The 19,122-nt window shown below is 45.8% G+C and overlaps 1 protein-coding gene across 3 annotated transcripts in view; it reads right to left on the bottom strand.

Annotated features, from left to right (window-relative positions):
* Positions 1 to 934: 934 nt before the first annotated feature.
* Positions 935 to 19,122, bottom strand: part of LOC141917753 (protein FAM219A-like) — a 193,296-nt gene continuing 175,108 nt past the window's right edge. For 2 of the 3 annotated variants that reach the window (XM_074811180.1, XM_074811182.1), the window contains exons 3-6: positions 14,776 to 14,878; positions 11,759 to 11,839; positions 11,336 to 11,390; positions 935 to 10,125 (exon numbers count right to left, since the gene is read on the bottom strand). In XM_074811180.1, the coding sequence (XP_074667281.1) occupies positions 9,967 to 10,125; positions 11,336 to 11,390; positions 11,759 to 11,839; positions 14,776 to 14,878 (398 nt within the window). In that variant the 3' untranslated portion in view covers positions 935 to 9,966. The remainder of the gene's footprint in view (positions 10,126 to 11,335; positions 11,391 to 11,758; positions 11,840 to 14,775; positions 14,879 to 19,122) is intronic. The other variant, XM_074811181.1, reaches the window with a different exon arrangement.

Genomic DNA, 19,122 nt, shown 5'->3' with positions numbered 1-19,122 from the left:
CAACCCATCCCCCTGAAGGGCTGCGAAGCCCTGCTCTTCTTGTTGAGGGGGATGGTGGAGCTGGTCAGCCTGGGGCACCCAAATGCATCCAGGCAAATGTGATTAATGTGCTGTTGAAATGAAGAAAATAAGTTACCATTGCTTTTCACACCCCGCTGGTCTCTGTTGAGCCAGACTCAGGCTCTCCATCAGCTCTGTTCCCTCCTGGGAGCCAGTGGGAGGCTGGGAGGGAAGAGTAGACACAGGGGTGTCGGTGATGCCTCCCCATCCCCGTGGCCTTGAAGCACCCTGGGGCACAGATCTGGGGAGCACTGCTCTGCAGAGAGGTGGGGTCTGAGCCTCTTGGTTGGGGGGGGACTCACCCTACACTGTATCAGCTGCCAGCATGAGCCAGTGGCCCCCCGTGGCTGTCTCCTGTCCCTAGCAGTCCCTGGGGTTTCCAGCTGCTGATGTACTCTAAAATCAGTGCTTGGCTCTCGTGCCAACAGCTTGAAGGGGCAGAAATGGCTGCAAGGCTGGAGAAAAGGTTATTTCATCTATCGATGTTGCATAGATGCAGCACTTCCTGCTTCTGTCGCTGTTGGGAGGAAAGGCGTAGCCCAGATACAGGGGCTGGGTCCCACCCCATGCGCCTTGAGGAGAAGCCTTCCCAAATGCTGGCTGAGGGCTGTCTGGCCCTGGTGGGTTTAACTGTGCCATACAGCACAGCTCCACACCAGCTGCTTCTATTGGGCCCAAGCAGGTTAGTATTGGCCATGGCGTGAAGGCTGGCACCCCCTGATTTCAGTATCTGCAATTGCTGGGGGCTCAGAGGAGGTGGTGTTGTTCATACCCTCTCACCATGGTTCATTCCAATGACAAGTCTGGCAGGCTGTTTTTCATATGTATGCTTTTTAATATTATTTCTGTAACACTACACACAACCAGTAACAATAAATACTGCAATGGAAATGTTAAAAAAAATTATGTTTCATGTTTTTCAAACCCCCCCCCCCCCTTTTAAAATAAATTAATGCATAAAACTGATGATAGAAAAAAGAAAACCCAAACCAAACCACAACACAACTGATCTGTTTAAGGCAATACTCTACGCAGATGGGAACAGAAGTACAACAGTGTGCTACATGGTCTGAACAGGAAAAAAAGAAAGAACACCCCCACACACAAGATGCAGATTGATGCTTCGAGAATGAAAAAACTCCCAAACCCAGATAATAAAACCAATGGCCAAGTTAAGTGCAGAATTAATATACTCTGCAAGTCAAATGATTAACAGGTTCTTAACACAGACTAAGGTCAAGCTAGAACAAATTTATCTTCCTAATTAAAAGGTTATTTAGGTCAAACCCTATATTTAACTGTACTTTGCATTTGGCTGTTTCAGCTATGTTTCACTATATGCAAGGACAGCTAGAAATTTATCTCCTGCTCTGAGATTAACGCAAAGGTCAGAAGGTGTCTCCTCCTGAAAGATATTTACATTAAATATATCCAAAAAGGATCTCGCTTTTGGTGATCCCCAAATGTCTCCCACCATCCCCTCCCCTGGGGTGCCAGGCACCACACAGGGAAAGGAGACCTGGGAAGCATTTGCTTGGGTTGAGTTTTTTCCAAGCTGAGGACACAAAATGGAAGTGCAGATTTGATCCGGACTCTGAATAGTGCTATTTCCCTGTCTGCCAGAAATGGCTATCTGGAGCCTGCTGAAAGCACTTTGCTAGCACAGGAGAAACCCAGCTTGTATCCAGGCTTTGGATAGAGCCATGGTGTTTGCTATTAAGGTTGGTGTGAAGCTCCATACCTGCCTGGACAGCCAATTAACCCCAGTTATTAATGCAGCCCAGAACTTGGCCGCTGGAAGGTGGACAATAATCATAATGCCAAAAAAATCCCCCTTTCCCTCAAAAAAGAAAAGGGACAGTAGACACTTCCTGCCAGCTTCTCCTGGTGGATCCCCATCAGCTGCCACCTATGCAAGATCAGGAGCGCCAGATCTCACCAGCACTGACCCAGTACATTCCCAGTAAGGTACATGTCTGCAAGGTGCTGCCAGGGAGCAAAAGAGCTTCTTGGGACATGGTTGGAGCCTCCTGTACTGCCCTACTAGAGTACGTGGGGAGGAAGCTATGGTACACAAGGAAAGAAACCTAAGCAGAGTTACTAAAAATTAAGACTTGTGATGGCCAACAACTGTCCGGACTGCCTTGGGTTTGGGTGGGAGAGGGGGATGCAAAACTGGGTTGAGAGGCACCTTGGTGCAACTGCCTCTGATACTTATCACTAGCGCATGGGTGGGAGGGGAGATGATAACTGCTTTGAGAAAAAGAGTAGTGGAAAGAGGATGTGTGCAATATAACAAGGCTTGTGATTCTAGAACTAGCCACTGGACATGGATACCGAAGTTTACCTGTGACAACTAGCTATCCTTCTATTGTTGCTGCTGCTTTCCCCTCTTCCTGGTCTGATTCTTCTTCAGTTTGGGAAGCTGTGGCTGTTTGACATGATGGTCAGTGCTGACTTTCCCATCCCAGTCCCCACAGTGCACATGGTGACTCAACTACAGGATGTACAATGAGGTCTGGAAGTTGCATGTTAGGCACAGACCAGATCTGCATGCAAGTGGTGCCTGCTTTCAGAACCCTTCAGAAAGCTATTTAATGGTGGCTCATTTCCTTCTTTATTAAACTGAAGGTTCAATAACCCCTGTGGAAGGAGTAAATATGGTTAAAAATGTGCAAAAAGGGGGAGAAAAAAACCTTTCTGAATTTTTTCCTCTGCAAAGACTTCATCCTCTGCAAGAGTCTTTCTCCCTGCACAATTACAGCCCTACCAACATGTCTCACAGCGCCCTGCCCCAGCAAGGCAAGGGCACAGCCGACAGACTTCCCACCTGTGCCTCTGCTGTGGACCTCCAGTCTATTTGCACATGGGCTGGCAGGCCTAGGACCTGGCACTTGGGTCCCAGACCTTCCGCAGCACTGAGCTCAGGAGGGTGAAGGCAGCTGGTTCGGCTTGCTGGATCACACCAAGGTGTTACACTAGCCTAGCTAACCCTCAGCCCCACTGCCTTCAGGTGGGTAAAGAGAAATCCCAGCCTGCTCTCTGTCTCACCCACCATCAGAGTTGTTGGATCTCCCACTGGTCTGACGTTTGCCTTGGATTTGTCTCAGGACATAGGCAGCTACAAGCTGAACACAGTTTCTATCCCAGCTTTTTAGTTCAAAAAACTGAGCAGAAAAATCAGTGAGCTGGGGATAGAGGTGAAGGTGATAAAAACCAGAAGGGCTGTTGTGAAGAGAGCATGTCCAAGTTTTCCAGTTCTCTCCATGGGTCTGTATTACATCTCCCAACAAACTTCACGTCTCCCAAATCATGCAGGCTCGAGGAAGGTGGGTAACAAAGGGAGTTGCAGCTCTTTTGGGACCAATGAAGAAGGGAGAAGGCAGCCCAGGTTAAGAGTGGTTCTTCCCGGTGAGCTCATCTGGGGCAGCTGAATGGGCAACTAGGGGAGAAATGATGATCTGGGAGGGCAAATGTCTCAGCAGATAATGGGAGTCAGCACAGCCTTTCAATGGCCTTTTCTTTTCCTGATGCCTACTGTGTTGGTTTCCAGTGACACGTCTCAGACAGTCACATTTTAATGAGTCTTCTTTTGTACCTTCCACTCCCTGATGCAATCCTACCACCTGTATCACCATTTGTTACTATGGAATGGCTCCACAGACCAGGCACAACCAGCGAGATGGGCTCCTTCCAGGAGCAAATCCATTTTTTGCTGGAGCACTTTTTTACAGAAAGAGAAAGGTTCGGAGCCACCACCAGTTTCTGCTGGCAACTGGGTCTGGGAAGCAATGGGAAGAGCTGCTCTCCATAGGCACCAGGGAAAGCTGCAACCTGTCCTGCTGGTGTCCATGCTGCTCTGTGATGTAGCTTGCTGCACAGTTGCATGGGCCATGGTGCTCTGCTCCATGTAATCTCAATTAGTCCTTGGCCTTTGCCTTCTCAGCAAGCTGTCAGAGGAGTGCTCAGCCAGGCAGCATTTAGCTGCTGTGATCCTGGGATTGCCACCAATGTCAAGGGGGCCAAAGGAGGGGATGTAGCTGTAAGTTTTTGGAAGTAATGCAGCAGCTGAGCTGCACAATACAGGGAATTAAAATACGAATGTCAGCTCCTGTGAGAAACCTGCGCCTGGTTAGTCTGGCATTAATCTTCTGTAGGTAATCCCACGTCACAACCTCTTCCTCTATGCTAAGTTCCTGGCCCTTCTGCTTCAGGGCTTGCATGGCTCTGTAACAGAGGTGGGTTTGTCTGATGAGATGTGGTTCAAGGTTTGGAGCAATCCCTCACACAGGAAAGCCTTGAAAGGAAGTGACAAGGATGCCATGTTCTACTGGAGGTGAAAAGCACCTTAAAATGAACACCTTCCTACGCCTTCCCCTTAGGCTCAACCTAGCCCAGCTTGCCCCGTGGCACTGCCCATCTATGAAGATGTTTCTTTTGAGACATGAGAAGTAGAAATAGGAGGGTGATATGAAGAGTCAGCTCTGAAGGGTGGTAGAGGTCAAAACCAGGGTATATTTACAGTGGCACATGCAGCCTGTGCTTGCTGAGCCAAGCAGCAGCCAGGTGACAAAGCTTGCTTCATTCTAGGTAAGAGTGGCCATACCCTGTGTGAGCTTTAAGGAAGAATGGTAAAGGAAGAGCCCAGGCAAAAGTACCAGTTTATACCCTCAGATCATTACATGGTTGCTAAAACTAAGAGTGCGAAACTGCTGTGGGAATATCCCAAAGGAGCCCTTCAATGCTCTCTTCCCTCCCATCAACACTCACTATCCCAGTTGCACTCCTAAGTTCCTTAACTCCACTAGTAGGGGATGGTGCTGTTAGGCCACCAGATCTTACACATTCTCTGTGGCAACATGCAGATTGAGAAGCCAGTTGTGCAAGAGCTAGCTGCCAAATAACTGGGAAACACATCCTTGCCAAACATCTTCCCTGAATGCTGTTTATTCTCTCTACTAACCTCCACCCTGCAGCCTTCTGGCACATACAAGCATCATAAGAAGGTGGTAAACAGAGGGGAACCAGAATTGTGCTGCTGTTCTTTGTAGTACTTTGAAAATACACATAAAACTTCTATAGCATGCTTTTTCATCTTGCTTGCAGAGCTTTCCTATCAATGATGTCTGCCACACACTTGGCAACATCCATACAGGGTGGTGGTAGCATCTTGGGAAGGCAGCTTTCTCCCCTGTGCCGCAGAAGGGAATGAACATCAAGAGGGGATGTGACTTGCCTGAGGTTAGAGCAAACGTGTAGTATGTGCCAACAGCAGCAAGGGACCCCAGATTTCATTTCTGTGCTGAAACCACAGCAGCCTCTCCACAGTAGTATTTGGCTGCAGTGCCAGCTCGGAGACACGGAGTTTTTGGTGTGTGCATCTGAAAGTGAGCTTTGCTCCCTGCTGGTATCAGCACTGTACTGAGATAGATTAACTTGGACAACTGGGATCTGCCCTAGACCAAGACAGCACTTGGCAACCTTTCTAGTTACTGCTTGTTTTCCTTTTCCTCTCATTCCATCTGTTGCCCAGCTGGGTCCTTCCTTTCTTCAAAAGCATCTTCATGTTTCTGTTGAGTCACATACAGGGTGCTATACTTTTCAAGCCTCCTGCATGCCATTGTACAGCTTGCAAGCCAGCCCAAGGACATGGAGAGGAAAGGATTCTGCTCAGGATCACAGACCAATGTGTCAGCCAGCACACAGCTGAGCAGAGAAGGTGCCTCCTTTTGAGAAAGGAGCCAGAGAGCCAAACCAGAAGCAGCTGAGTCCATCCCATCTGTGGGGGAGCACAGTGTCCTGAAGTCCCTTTTGAAGTCCATGCAGCAGGCTTGGCTGCCTGCTTTTGCAGTCGCAAGGCATCTGCAGGCAAGACAACCAGAACAGAATAGCAGACCCAATGGCCAAGCACACACATTGGGGATAGACATGCAGCAATGTCAGATATGATCCAGTGGCTCTTCCAAGGGTTGGCTTCAAGATATGTCTGATAAGACATCAAATGAACCTTTGGGATGGTTACCTGGACATCAGCTTTCTTTCAGCCAAAGGTTATTATACAACCACCAGAAAAGCAGACTAGCCCATCCTGTCTAGAGACCTTCCTCAACATGAGGAGGATATTCCCCCTCACACAGACATCTGTAAATAAGGAGTTTGCAGACTGACTGCAGAGATAGAGTTGAGTTCTGAGACCCTGGAGTCCAAAGTCAGCTCACATTAAAGGACAAAATTAATATCTGATAAAAGGAAAGGATTTTCTTATATTCAGGTAATTTGGTGACTAAAATTACATAAAATCCTAACAAAAAGCCAGTCTGGCTTTAGGAGGCATCAAATGCAAATTCCTTTGTGGAGGCACCAGCATCAATATAAGGAAGCTATCCTATTTGCATGGTAATTTAGATGTACAGCGGTGCAGCCTTTCATACTCCATGGTGCTCCTCCCCTTGGTATTCTGTATGACTTTGAACTGAAAATGGGGCCTGAGAAGATCATCTGGTTTGGTGCAAAGACTGGAACAAGAAACGATTTGCTTTATTGCAAGCAATCTGCAGTTAGGAGAGTTCCCAGCAGCTCTGCAGATTTTAGGACTTTATAATGCTGTGACAGAGTCAGGGTCCATGCTCTTTGCTTTTGCCTTCTCTGGGCCATGGCAGTAGAAACTGGTTTAAGGAGAGCAGTGCCAGAACGGCCATGTATCTATACACCTTCCTGGGAAGTCACCATAGCATAACCTCCAATGAAGGCACAAAGAAAACCTTCTGTCTGAAGCAAAGGTCTGAACATGAGACCAGATAGGGAGAGCCAGCCCAATCTGCAGTTAATACATACTGCCAGGCCATCCATCATATTCAATAACAAGCCAACAAACATGCCCCATGGTCATAACCTGTTTAAGGGACTGCAGTTCAGAAGGGTTAGTGTTCAATTTTCTATGATAGCCACATGTGCATTGCCTTAATCCATTCAGCCTTCCTGATAATGACCCTACACAGGTAACTACTTCGCCACCCTTTCTACTTTATTCCCCTAATAAAATATATGAACACAAAGCATAGAGAGGAGAAGCCAAAAAATTGCCATTTTATGGTCCTGTACTGTCATGCCAAAACAGCTGTTTGTGCAACCTACTCCTGTGTGCGGTGAAAAACACTTGGCTTGTGCTTCTGTCTGTATTTGGAGGAAGCACTGGGTGTAGTTAACATTTAAATTCATCTTCCTCCCTCCCAGGGACCCTAAAGGATTGTGCTGGAAGCTGGAAACAGGTGCACATCACATAATGCAAAGGGCAGTTGCAGGGTTTCAGGGCTGGGGAATGCCTCAGGGCACATGGCAGACAAAAAACAGCAATAGGGGTAATAAAAGGACTTGGTTGGGGTGCCATGGGGCAGTGGTTATCAGGGAAGGTCTGTCCTTCAGAGGGGAGGTGTTAGCCCTGGGAGATACAGTCTCAGCAAGCTTCATTCTGTCTTTGAACATGATAGCAGCATGATGGAGACCTGTGGTCTCCCAAAGCTGACCCATGTAAACAGATGGCTTGTTGATCTAGCAGGCACACAGGAGCTCCAAGCTCCTGAGCAAGGGCTGTGGGAAAGGCTGAGTGTGTGCAGCCCAGCTGGAAGGCACAGAGACTGACCCAGGGGGATAAATGTGATGAAGATGTTGCTTGGTACCAATGTTGAACTGCAGTCCTGCTTTAGAAGAGTGAACATTTAAAGAGACTTGGCCATGTCCTATAGGATTTGGTTTGACCATGGGGTTTCTATTAGGTTTTGACTACATTCTCCATGTAAAAAAAAAGACTCCTTAAGGAATGCTTTTTCCCTTTTATCTTTTTTCCCTACACAGTGTTGTTAGAGCTCTTCCCCCCTGCTCCAGACAAGTTGATAACCTCACAGCTGAGCTAGCACTAGAGAGGAAAGCAGGTGCACAAAGGAAGAAGTGAAGACTTAGGGACCTGATGCTTTGTGCTTCTTTAGAAACATTTTGGAAATATTCCCTCAGCATTACCAGGCAATGAGAAGGGGAGAGGAATTCAATTGAGAAATGCTCTCTTTCTAGAGGAGTTGGCAAGTTAACCAGCACTTCTGCATGAGGAGGCAGGGATGCTCAGTAAACAGCACCACTCAGTCCTCTTTCTGTGTCCTGGAGCCAGGGTGGCAGTGCCCTGTTTAGGGAGGGGGGGCAAACACAGCTTTAATGGTTGCCCACAGCCAGCCAGTGAATAATAAATCCCAGGAGTCCTGTGTGCCTGCTCTTTTGCTCATGCTGTGGATGACACCGTGCCTTGCACTGCACAGAGTGAAAACCCATGATGTTAAATAAGTGTCCTCCTAATTATGAAGAGGACTTCTTAAAGACTCAGCTCAATACATGAAGATTTCAGATGGGGGATCTGTCCTTCAGGGTGGAGCTCAGGCTCTGTCTTGCAACTCAGGGGAATTCTGATGGGAAGCTCAGAATTTCCCTCACTTTCTCCTTTCCCCAGGCTCTAAAGCAAGTGCTGATTCAAGGCAGGCGGTCCTTCCTCCTGGCAGAGCAGGAAAACACACAGTTGTGCATGTGGCAAAAGATTTAATCTCTGAGAGAAATGCCACCCCATCCATCACCTGAGTCCTGCATATGCTGAAGCCAGCAGTGTAAGACTGGTCAGGGAGAGGACATGTTTCCTAATTCCAGAAATAATTTTGCATTCAAAACAATCTGCTGGTGAACTGGCAATTCAGTCCAGCCACCTAACGTAATGCCAAGTTTCCCGACTGTTCCAGCACCAAATAAACACAATTGCTCCTGACATGGACAAGCCTGGTTCACAAGTGGACAGAGATGGGATAAACAGTAGTTTCCTCACATGTTTTTTTTTCAGCTGAAGCTGTTCATAATCCTGCTGTTGCTGAACCCCCCCCCTAAAGTCTGACACCACCACAGAGATGCCTTCAGCATTAACAAATCTCTCCCACAGGCACCAAGAGACACAGTGTCAAGAGAGTATCAACAGCCAAGGTGTGTAAAAATGTGCTTTCTTCAACTAGCTTTTCTGGCACCGACCTTCAGACTGCACAGTCTTGTGCAGGACTCATTTTTTCTTAGTTGAACAAACTTTAAGATTTTTGGAAGCAAATGGGTCTCACAGGAATGAAGTATAGGCTGAAGTCAGTATATGCAACTGGACTGAACTCAGGAGTATGGTATTCTCAAGCAAGGACTGAATCCCTGAAGAACATGGATGGATTGCAGATCGAATCTGATGTGCTTGGTGGTGCTAAGGACAGATTGCATTAGATATGTGAGACAACAGCTCTAGCTACTACTGACTCACAGTGAAATGCTACCTATTTTCCCTCTTTGCAAGTGAATGAATTGTGTCATGCTAGTCCTGGCTAGCCTTGCCATAAGAAATGATGCCCTGCTCCATTCCCATTCCTGTGCCCCAGTTATGGTATAATTTTGGTTATGCAAACAAATCAGGTTTAGTGAATGAATTAAGAACTGACCTTCTCCAACAGGTAAAACCCCCTGACATCTCACTCAGCCCTGATCTTGTAGATGGATTGGTTTCGGTGGGTAGGAGTAACTTCAGCCCCATCTGACCCTTCCCATTCTGGAACAGACACCTTACAAAACATCTCCAGTGCCTACACAAAACAAGGAGGTATCTCTGGACCGTCCTGCAGTTGCTCTCCAGACCAGTCAGTTCTGCCAGGCACTGCCTGGCACTTTGAGCAACTTCTCTTTTGTTTAACCATAGTTTAAAATAACTTATTAACCAATCATAAAATGAATTTTTTGGTTTCTCCTGGCTCCATGAACACAAAGAGGTGCACATCCTACCATAGGAGGAAGCAATGGCTGTTAAGTTTTACAGTTATAGTGGAAAGCACTGATGACAGCCTGCCGGCCTCACTACTGGATGTGACAGGCAGTGGAGGAGGTGGCTTGACAACACATGCAGGTAGGGTTGACCGATTTAGGGGGGATTAGGTCGAGGTCCTCGTCATCTGGGATCTCATCTAACCGGTACCCATCCTTTAGCAGCTGGATGTTCAAGTCTTGGTTGATCTGCTACAGACAAAGAGACAAATAGTCAAACACATGAGACTTCTTCCTTCTGATAGTCGGAAGAGGAAGAAGGTTCCTTATTCTGGAATATATTTCCCTATGATTAGCAGCTGTCCCATCAATGAAAGAATCCCAGTTTTTGACCACAGGTGAGGGCTGCCTTCTGTTGTTCTAACTTCTTCCAGAATAGGAATATCTAGAGTGAGACATTCCAGAGTAGCAAGTTGATACACTATTTTATTCTGGAATAATCTTTCCATGAAGACAAGTCCTCATTTAAAGTAATGTAATAATAATGATAATAAACTGACTGGCAGCTGGGCAGTCCCTCCTCTCAGTCTGGGGCACTATAGCAGTTGAAAGCTGGTAAAGCCTATTGGCTTTTTGTAATCTTGGATTCATGTGCTGTCTAGCCAGATCTGGGTGATCAGGGCCCAGAGATGGCCCAGATCATTTGATCTAGTCCCTGCTCTTGGCTATTTCTCTGCATTTCAGAGGTATTTTGCCCAAGGAAGGGATACAAGGGGGAAGAGTTCCCAATGGCTTGTGTGCAGAATGGCTGCTCAGCACCCTGGATGTAAAATCAGAACCCGCAAAAGCAGTAGCCAGAGTCTGAACAACTAATTCACAAGAGAGTTTGGGAATATATTCAGAAACAATGCAGAGGGATTAACAAGCCTGATCTTCCCTGCCTTTTCTCTTTGAAAGTGAAAGAGTTCATATCTGCAAGTCCTCCCTGGAATTTCTGGTGCTCCAAGTAAACACACTGGGTGATCCTGACCCCACAAGAACTGGAAATCACAGCACATCCTCAGATCCTTTATTTATGTCCTTGGCAAGTTGGTTGCTCAGCAAGATGGTTGCTGAGCTGCCGTGACAGACAAGTTGATGCTTTTGCACCATGTGGGCCAACACTGCAGGACTGAGCAGAACTGGGAAAAGCTTGACTGAAGCCAAAGGTAGCTGTGAAAACAGCCGATGGGCAGATCTGTGTCTGTGCCATGGAAGTGTGGGGATGGAGCAAACTGGATCACTGCGGAAGAAAGAAACATGACACAGTTTCTGCCATGGCCCCTTCCAGGCTCACAGAATCTAAACCACTGGTAAATTCCTTGTGGAGCTGTTGCTGGCAGCACAGGGCCAGTCTAAGTAATTTTTGACTGCTCTACTATTAGCATTCATGGCAAGGATGGCAGGAAAGAGTATAACTCACCTCAGCTGATGAGTATCCTGAGGAGGAATATCTGGACACATCAAAGTCATCATCACTGCAGGGAAGGACAAGATACAGTAAAGAAGGAAACAACAGTTAGAGACACCTGTATTCCCTGGTTAGCCTTATCTTTCTCGTGCTGTGAAGCTGCACTTTAGGCACAGAGAAGTTACATCAAGGGAGTCTGGAGAGCAACTTTCATCTGTGACCCTCAGACCTTTCCATCAAAGTGCTCTTTACTCACGTCTCTTCCTACTTGTTTACACACACAGACTCATTACGGCATATGCCGAAGGGCACAGCAAGGAAGAGTGTGAATGGCCTGCAAGAGTAGTTTAAGCACGAATTAGCTTCAGTGCTGCACTCTGGCATGAAAACTTGCTTGCACTGTAATATATATCATCTTATTAACACTTTGCATACCTGTCTGTATCCAGGGCTACCAGTGGCTTTTCATCTGGACTCTGATCTAATGATGAATAGCCCTTATTGGGAACGACGAGCCTGAAATAATTAAATGTTGTCCATTAACCACACAGTAAAGCTCAGTACCACACATAATCTAGAGCAAAGCCATATGATAGTTAAGCTTTCCCCGTTTCACTTCCTTGCAAGTCCTCCCTTATTGGTGAAGACATTTAAGTGGGTGCAATTCAGAGGAAGTGGGCTGTGTCTCTGGGTAGTTCAGAGCAGTTTCACAGGGATGAATGCTGGACATGCCTTGGGAACACACTCCTCCCTGGAAGAAAAAACAGTTGGGACACTCCACACTTCATTCTGGTGAACTTGTTCAGCTAGCCCTGCTTGTCATATCAGATTGCTCATTCTTGTGTTGCTTTTTTTTCCCTAGCAATGAGTACATGACACTAGCAATAAGTAAATGGGAGAAGGAGGCTAGGGGAAGGCAGAGGCTCAGTGCTCCTACTATTGAAAATCAGGGATTTGGTCTTTCTGCATGAGTCCCTACCCAGCCCCCACAACACAGCACTTTTGAGGTCTCACTCCTAAATTTAGTAATATGAGAAATATGAGCTGGTGGGTGCAGCGTAAGAGCCCAGTCAGACTAGCAATTTTTAAATCCCATTATTTTATAATGACTTTCACTTCATCAGAAGTATTACAAAGGTTGATGATGACTTTGCACCTTTAATTGCCTGAGAGAGTTTGTGTAATGGAATATAGGCTTCAGAGCTTCTAGGATAAGGAAAATACATTAATTCAATGGTATCCAGTTCACAACAGAGTTCTTTCATCCACAAAACTGCAGAAAGACTTTGGTTTATATTTAAAATAAGATCAACCAAACCAAGAAAATGGAAGAAGATTCTACATTCAGCAGGTGGGAACAGTAAGAGTGATGAAAATCTCCTCGTTCAATGGGTTAACTCAGGTTTTCTCCCAAATGAAGAACTGGTCTTTAACAACACACAATGATGCTTCACTAAGAGTTTAGAAAATATAAATCTAAAGATGATAATCCATCTCATTGATGCTCCAACTGCACTCTAACCATCTGCAATGTTCTTCTGCTTCTGCTCAGATAATTTCAGGAAGCCATTACAATTTTAGCAATACAAAGGTCTGCAGGCTCAGGAAGAGTAAAATATATCAAATGTTATCACAAAGCAGATGTATAGATTCATGACTAGTTGTATTTTCTTATTGTGTTCATTGAAACGCAAGATTACCCTGATCTAAATCTTTCCCTTGCATCCTGATTGTCCTTATTTTCACTTCCCACTGTCCTTGGAACAAAACCAGATTGCAGTCATAGCTGCTTTCATCTGCAGGTGTCCTAGTATGAGCTTCTTGTCTTGGTGTTTTTGCTCACTTAACATGAAATATGTTATGACAAAATCTGAGTTTAGGTTATCCTCAGAGTGGGCTACAATATCTGGCTGTGCAGAAGTGGTGCGGATGGTGTTGTAGGCTCTGTCTGTGCTCATAGTGACTATGCCAACCTTGTTCACATTTTATTTGCTCTTAGGGAGACTGAGCGTGTTATGGGTTCAGATCCTTTCACCTCTAAGCCTGGCTGTGCCCCTACATTGGCTACATCTGTGCATCTTTTGTTGATGGGTGTCACTGCTCTTCCCTTTCCCACCCAAATCATTCTTCTTTCTATCGGCAGCTCGGAAACAGCAGCCTCTCCAAGCAGAAGTCACTAATTTTATGGGTAGGCACCTGTACTTATCCCATTTTCTCTCCCTTACCATCTTCCTCCACTAATTTCAGTGTTTCTAAATTTCTCAAGCAGCAAATCTGCTACCATTCCTCTTGGGAAGCTAGCATGCAGCCTATTGCTAAAAGAAACCATGTTTTTCCAGCTTGCATTTGGAAGACAAGGAGAAGCATGGAAAAGCCATCTGAGAGCATCTGCTGAATTTCTTGCTGCCACTAAGGGCCTGGCTCCTTTATATGGTCTCAACAACCAAACACAGAGCAGTGAGCAATGCAGTGTATTCCAACAACATCACAGGGGCTTACAAATAAAACTTGACAAAGTCCTGGCATGATTTATGACTACTGTTGTAGGTTTTGGGAATTAATGTGAACAAGGAACCTCATCTGTCGGATGTGCTGCATACAGAGAAGCTTCTGTTCTACTTAATATATGGTAATCCATGCAACTTTCTCATTCAATAAACACCCAGCATTCATGCAGATTCTGCTGTCATTCTAAGTGAGGTCTTCCACTAAAAATTGCCACCTTTCTAGTAGCATGCAAAGCGTGCAATACTGTGGACTCAGGGGGGTTCCTTCCTCCTGAATGCAGATAAGTGATACACTGGTCTACTTGCATGGAAAAAATAGAAATACTCTAAAAGAAAGTATTCAGCGAAGAACATCTTTTTTTACAGCGGTTTGTAGCACTGTATGATACTGTCATACAGAGATGTGCCAAAGCAGCTCCAGCAAAGTATGACCAAAGTGCAGAGGTGTATAGCAAAGCATATAGAGATGGATTATTCACAAGCCTTTGTTAAGTCAGTCAGTATGGGGAAGGGGTCATCATCAAAAAGGAACCGGGGAACTAATGGGATAAAAGCAGCCAAGGCAGAACTAAGCTCTAAACCAATTTGTGTTACATGAAGCAGCATTGTACACTCTCCTGCTGGCAGGTTTATGTGTTATGTGAGGCTACCCAGAACATGCAAGACAGCCATATCAAACCCTTGATTTCAACCAGGATGGGCTGCCTCTGACTCCTTCAGGCTGCACTGTCACTATTCCTGAGCCCAGCTGTCCCTGCATCTCCCCAGGGGACAGGATGCAACACACCACAGAGGGTCTGGGCCTGCCAGCTTCGGGAAGGGCCATCACTACTCTCGCAGCGTGTTTGGCAGTAGGTGAATACCAATGAACATCATTCTTGCCCATCCTAAGGTCATTAGGGATTGCAGCTTAGAGCACAGCTGAGTGCTTTTCCAGTCCTTTACCTTGTTCGTGCCATCACATTGTTCTTCTTGGGCTGCTGATTAACTGGGCTTCCCATGTTTCCGCTCTTCAGGGAGCCCTTCCGAGCCAGCTCTCTCTGCTTCTCTGCATATGGGATACAAAGGGGAAAAGCTAAATTAGGGCAACAGCCTGGCTGGCCACCATACAGCTGCAGAAACCCAGATCTGATAGCGGCAAAAGGCATAGCAGAATTAATAACAAAGGACATGAGCTCTCCATCTCCCAAGCAGGGACACTGCAAAGGCCAGATGAGCTGTGTCCCATTGCCTCCAAGGTCACCAGGGGCTAAAGCTAACATACCCTGACTCACAGCGGCTTGTTGACAACACCACGCTGGTGTTGGTCATGGTCATGGAGCTTCTGGATGAGAACCAGCTGGGGCAGAGAAAGGGCGGAGACCTTGCCTCTATCTGCACCTGGTTGCTGCATGGACTCTAAGACTGTGGTTTGTGATGGGCAAGGGAATTTATCCTTTTACTTTTTCTGCTCCTACTGAGGCTGCCATTGAGGGGCCCAGTGGGGATAGAAAAGTGTCTCCATCAAAGCAAAACCACCATGTAGTGTTAGTCCAGCCTAGCTTGACACCAGGCCTGAGTTATTACTGTTTCCCTGGACAGCAACTCAACAGACTAACACACCCCACAGCAGAAAATGTTGCTGCCTCCCTGTTTCTCTTCCTGGCAACCTGTGATTTCCTCTGTGTGTCTTTCTCTTTTATCTCACATTGATGCTTGGGAGCTTGCTTGCTTTATTTAAAAAAAAAAAAGTGAAACATTTTGCAGGTGTATTTTTAAATAGTATATTGTTTGCTTAAATTTTCAGAGATTGTTCTACTCGCTGCTGAAATGTACCTTAAAACTTGGACAGTACATTGAGCTTTATTTGTGTATTCAGTGCAAGAGGAGACTCTTTCTCTTAATAACTTCTCACAACAGGATCATAACTAGAATTCAGGTCCAAAAGCTAAGCCTTCTTCAAGTATGCAGTTTGTGCTGTATTAATATGTCCCTGCCTCCAGTAGGGATAGGAACCCATGTATGATTGGTTATCATATTGAAACAAAGAAATTGACTCAACAGTAAAGTTTTTTTATTGTTAAGCAGGTATTCTTTATTATCAGCGCTGGGGTTGCCCTGGGGATTCTCCACCATAAGGGCTCCTGAGAATTAGCAAGGGACATCAGTTTACATACACACAAATCATACATATTCATTAGATTTCCTGGAAAGGGGTGTCTTATGATAATGAGTTCCCAGAATTCATTTACATAGTCCGAGCATGCGTAGTAAAAATAGAGTGAGGGTCTTTGGTGGTCTAGGGAAGAAGTAAGTAGTCTTCTTCACAGTGTTCGCTAGTTGACCTTCTTTCCAGAGCATGTGCTGTGAAGTCCAGGTGTCTTCTTCCTAAATCAGCAAAATCATCCTCCCTATAATAGGGACTCTGTGTCCTTTTGTTAGAGTCCCCATTATCTTAATTTGCCCATTCTAGGAGTTGCCCAAGTGTCCATTGAAGGCTTTGAGTCTGCTATCAGTGATTTACATAGGGAGTATTTTAATCTTGTTTAAACAAAGAGGCCTAGGGAAACAGTTAAGGAGTCCTTGGGAAACAAACGAAGCAAAACACAAGCAAAGCTTTTATGCATCACAGTTTAGTCTTAATCAATGATTGTCAGAAATTCATTTGTTTGAGCCCTTTCAATATAAACTGATATTCAGTTTTCTGATTCGAAGTCCTTCCTTGTTTCTTGTGGGAAATCAATTGGGTTGAGTTAGCAATTAGCCATAAAAGTTGAACTAATTATCCCAATCTCATCCTACAATGCCAGGCAAAGCGTGTAGGGAAAAGCCGAGTGTGGGGCCAGTAAGACAGGAAAGGGCCTGGCTAAAAATGTTCTCCAGAGTGTGAGAAAATGTTGGCAACTATTTTTGTGCCATGCCTGAATAATAGGGGTTTAACAGACTGCTGATTAGGGAACCTGAATAGTGAATTCATTTTGCTTCTGCTTGTCCTGTGGCTTGTGAAGTGTGATGATATTTTTTTTCTCTTGCAGATTTTATTCCCCTTGGAGAGAAAAGAGCCTTTTCCCAGTTGTCTTGGGAAAGTGGCATGCCTACCAGGGTGTGTAAGTGCAAGATGGGCCACCTCTGTCCTTTCCACACAGGTGTAAGGAACTGAAGGAAGAAATGCCTCAAACATTCATGGACACAGAAAACCTCAAGGACAAGCTGTAGCTTTTGGATTAGTCTAAGGAATGTCACCCAAGGAAGCAGGAGTGTATCGAAGGATGCACCCCCCACTCCCTTGCAGTTGCATTGACAAACTCCTTAGATAGGCCTCAAAGGGAGGAAACTGGACTGAGTGAAACCAAATGTTTCCCCTCAAGCACAAGTACCGCTAATTACTGGCTCTATTGTGTAAGCCAGATACTTTGTGGCTCTATTGTGCAAGGCAGGTATTCCATGAACTCATTTCCATGAGAGAGGAGGAAAAAGGTGAAGCATGGGTTCTGTGCATACATTGAGGGGGAATGGGATGCACCAACCCCCTTGTCCAATTGAGTTGGTGGTTGTGCTCATGCCCCCCCCCCCCCCCCCCCCCTTTATCTTTTCCTCAGTTCCCACAGATTTTTGCTGACTTCATGCTTCTTAAACAATCATCCAGCTTCTGGGGAAGAATGCTCACCTCTTATCAGTCCTTTAACCCGAACATCTGGTTTCACTCAGTCCATGTTTCCCCCCTTTGAGGCTTATCTAAGGAGTTTGACAGTACAATCACAAGGGAGTGGGGGGGTGCATCCTTTGTTACACTCCACGCTTCCTTGGGTGACATTCCTTAGACTAATCACAAAGGCCACAGCTTGTCCTTGAGGTTTTCTGTGTCCATGAATGTTTGAGGCATCCCTTCCTTCAGTTCCTTACAAGTGGCTTGGAGTGAACATTCCCAAAGCAATGTAAGTGTGGTAGGAATATCCATTCCTGTGTCCCCAGCCAAATTTCTTAAGCATGAATCAACAGTTCAGCTCTCTCTTGGATGCTATGAAACCTGTGTCCCTGGTAGCCAAAAAGCGAGGGCTAGCAGGAAGAATGGGAAGTCTACCTAGCCCTGGGGTGTTAGAACAAGCTCCTAGAAGGTGGTGGAAATGTGCATGAGTCACTTCAGGCTTTGAGGCAAGGAAATCCACTTTCTGAGCCTTACAAGTATTATGAACTACTGCTACTTCCACCATCACCCAAAAGAGCTGTTAGGGTGCCAATCTCCTGAAGTAATTCTGGGCTATAAAATCCAGCACACCAACCATCAGGTCCATCAGAATGGGGGAATGAAGTTTTCAGTGCCCATTTTCTGCTCAGTGCTTCCTCCTGGTGTAGCAGGTGGAGTTTGCAAACTCCATTTCTAGGTAGTGAGCTCTTTCCCAGGCTTCCAGCTCTTTTGGTTTTGGCCCCCAGACATTTCTTTGAAGGCCAGAGCCCCACACTCTAAGTACCTAAGTTCCTTCTAGAAATGTGACTGATTCAGGCACTTCTGAGGATGTTACCTTTAGGGTCCAACATTTTAACAAAAATCTGTAATTTCACAAATTAAAGTAGTTCTCATAGAAGCTGTGATCAAACACAGCAACCAGCACAGTAAAGAGAAGGTGAGAGAAGGAACCACAACCTAGCCTCGATAAGTAAATGGCATTTTTCTTTAATGTCTGCCCCATATTGGCTGATGCTACATCCAAATGAGCATGAATCCCAAGATCACAACCCTCTGCTGACCCAACTGTGCTAACCTTTGTGTGAAACCTGGCAACTATGCACCTGGGCAATTCTCAGGGCATGAAAAGCTAAGATGTGCTTTCCTTCTGAGTCATCCTAGACTCTCCAGTATGGTAGTCAAGTATTCTCCATTGGACTTAGATGAGACCTGCGTTCCTGCATGTCTCCCCCAGCCTCAAGGCCATTGCTTATTGGGGGCATGGTCCCACCAGAGAGGATAAGCATAGTTTGTCCTCAGCACTTGGCAGTTTCTGGTGCTGGCTATGAAAAGCCTCTCTGTGTACAGAACTGCCTGTGCTGCCTGCAGCATTCCAGTACGTACAATGAACTTCCAGGAAGGCAATGCAGCTTGATGGAAAATCAGTGTCGACCCTATGAAGCTACCTAATTCTGGGCAACTCTCAGGCACCAGAAGAATGAGGAAGGGTTGTTAACAGGCACTCCTGCCAAATACAGGGAAAATGGAATATACAAGAACAAATGGAGAAATGGAAGACCGTTGATTTCCAGCCATTGGTTATTTTGTGTCTGGTGAGTTTGCTGTTTGATGATCAATAAAAAGCTAAT

Source organism: Strix aluco, chromosome W (genome assembly GCF_031877795.1).
Source record: "Strix aluco isolate bStrAlu1 chromosome W, bStrAlu1.hap1, whole genome shotgun sequence".
NCBI classification, from domain to species: domain Eukaryota; kingdom Metazoa; phylum Chordata; class Aves; order Strigiformes; family Strigidae; genus Strix; species Strix aluco.
This window is presented reverse-complemented; position numbering and strand designations above follow the sequence as displayed.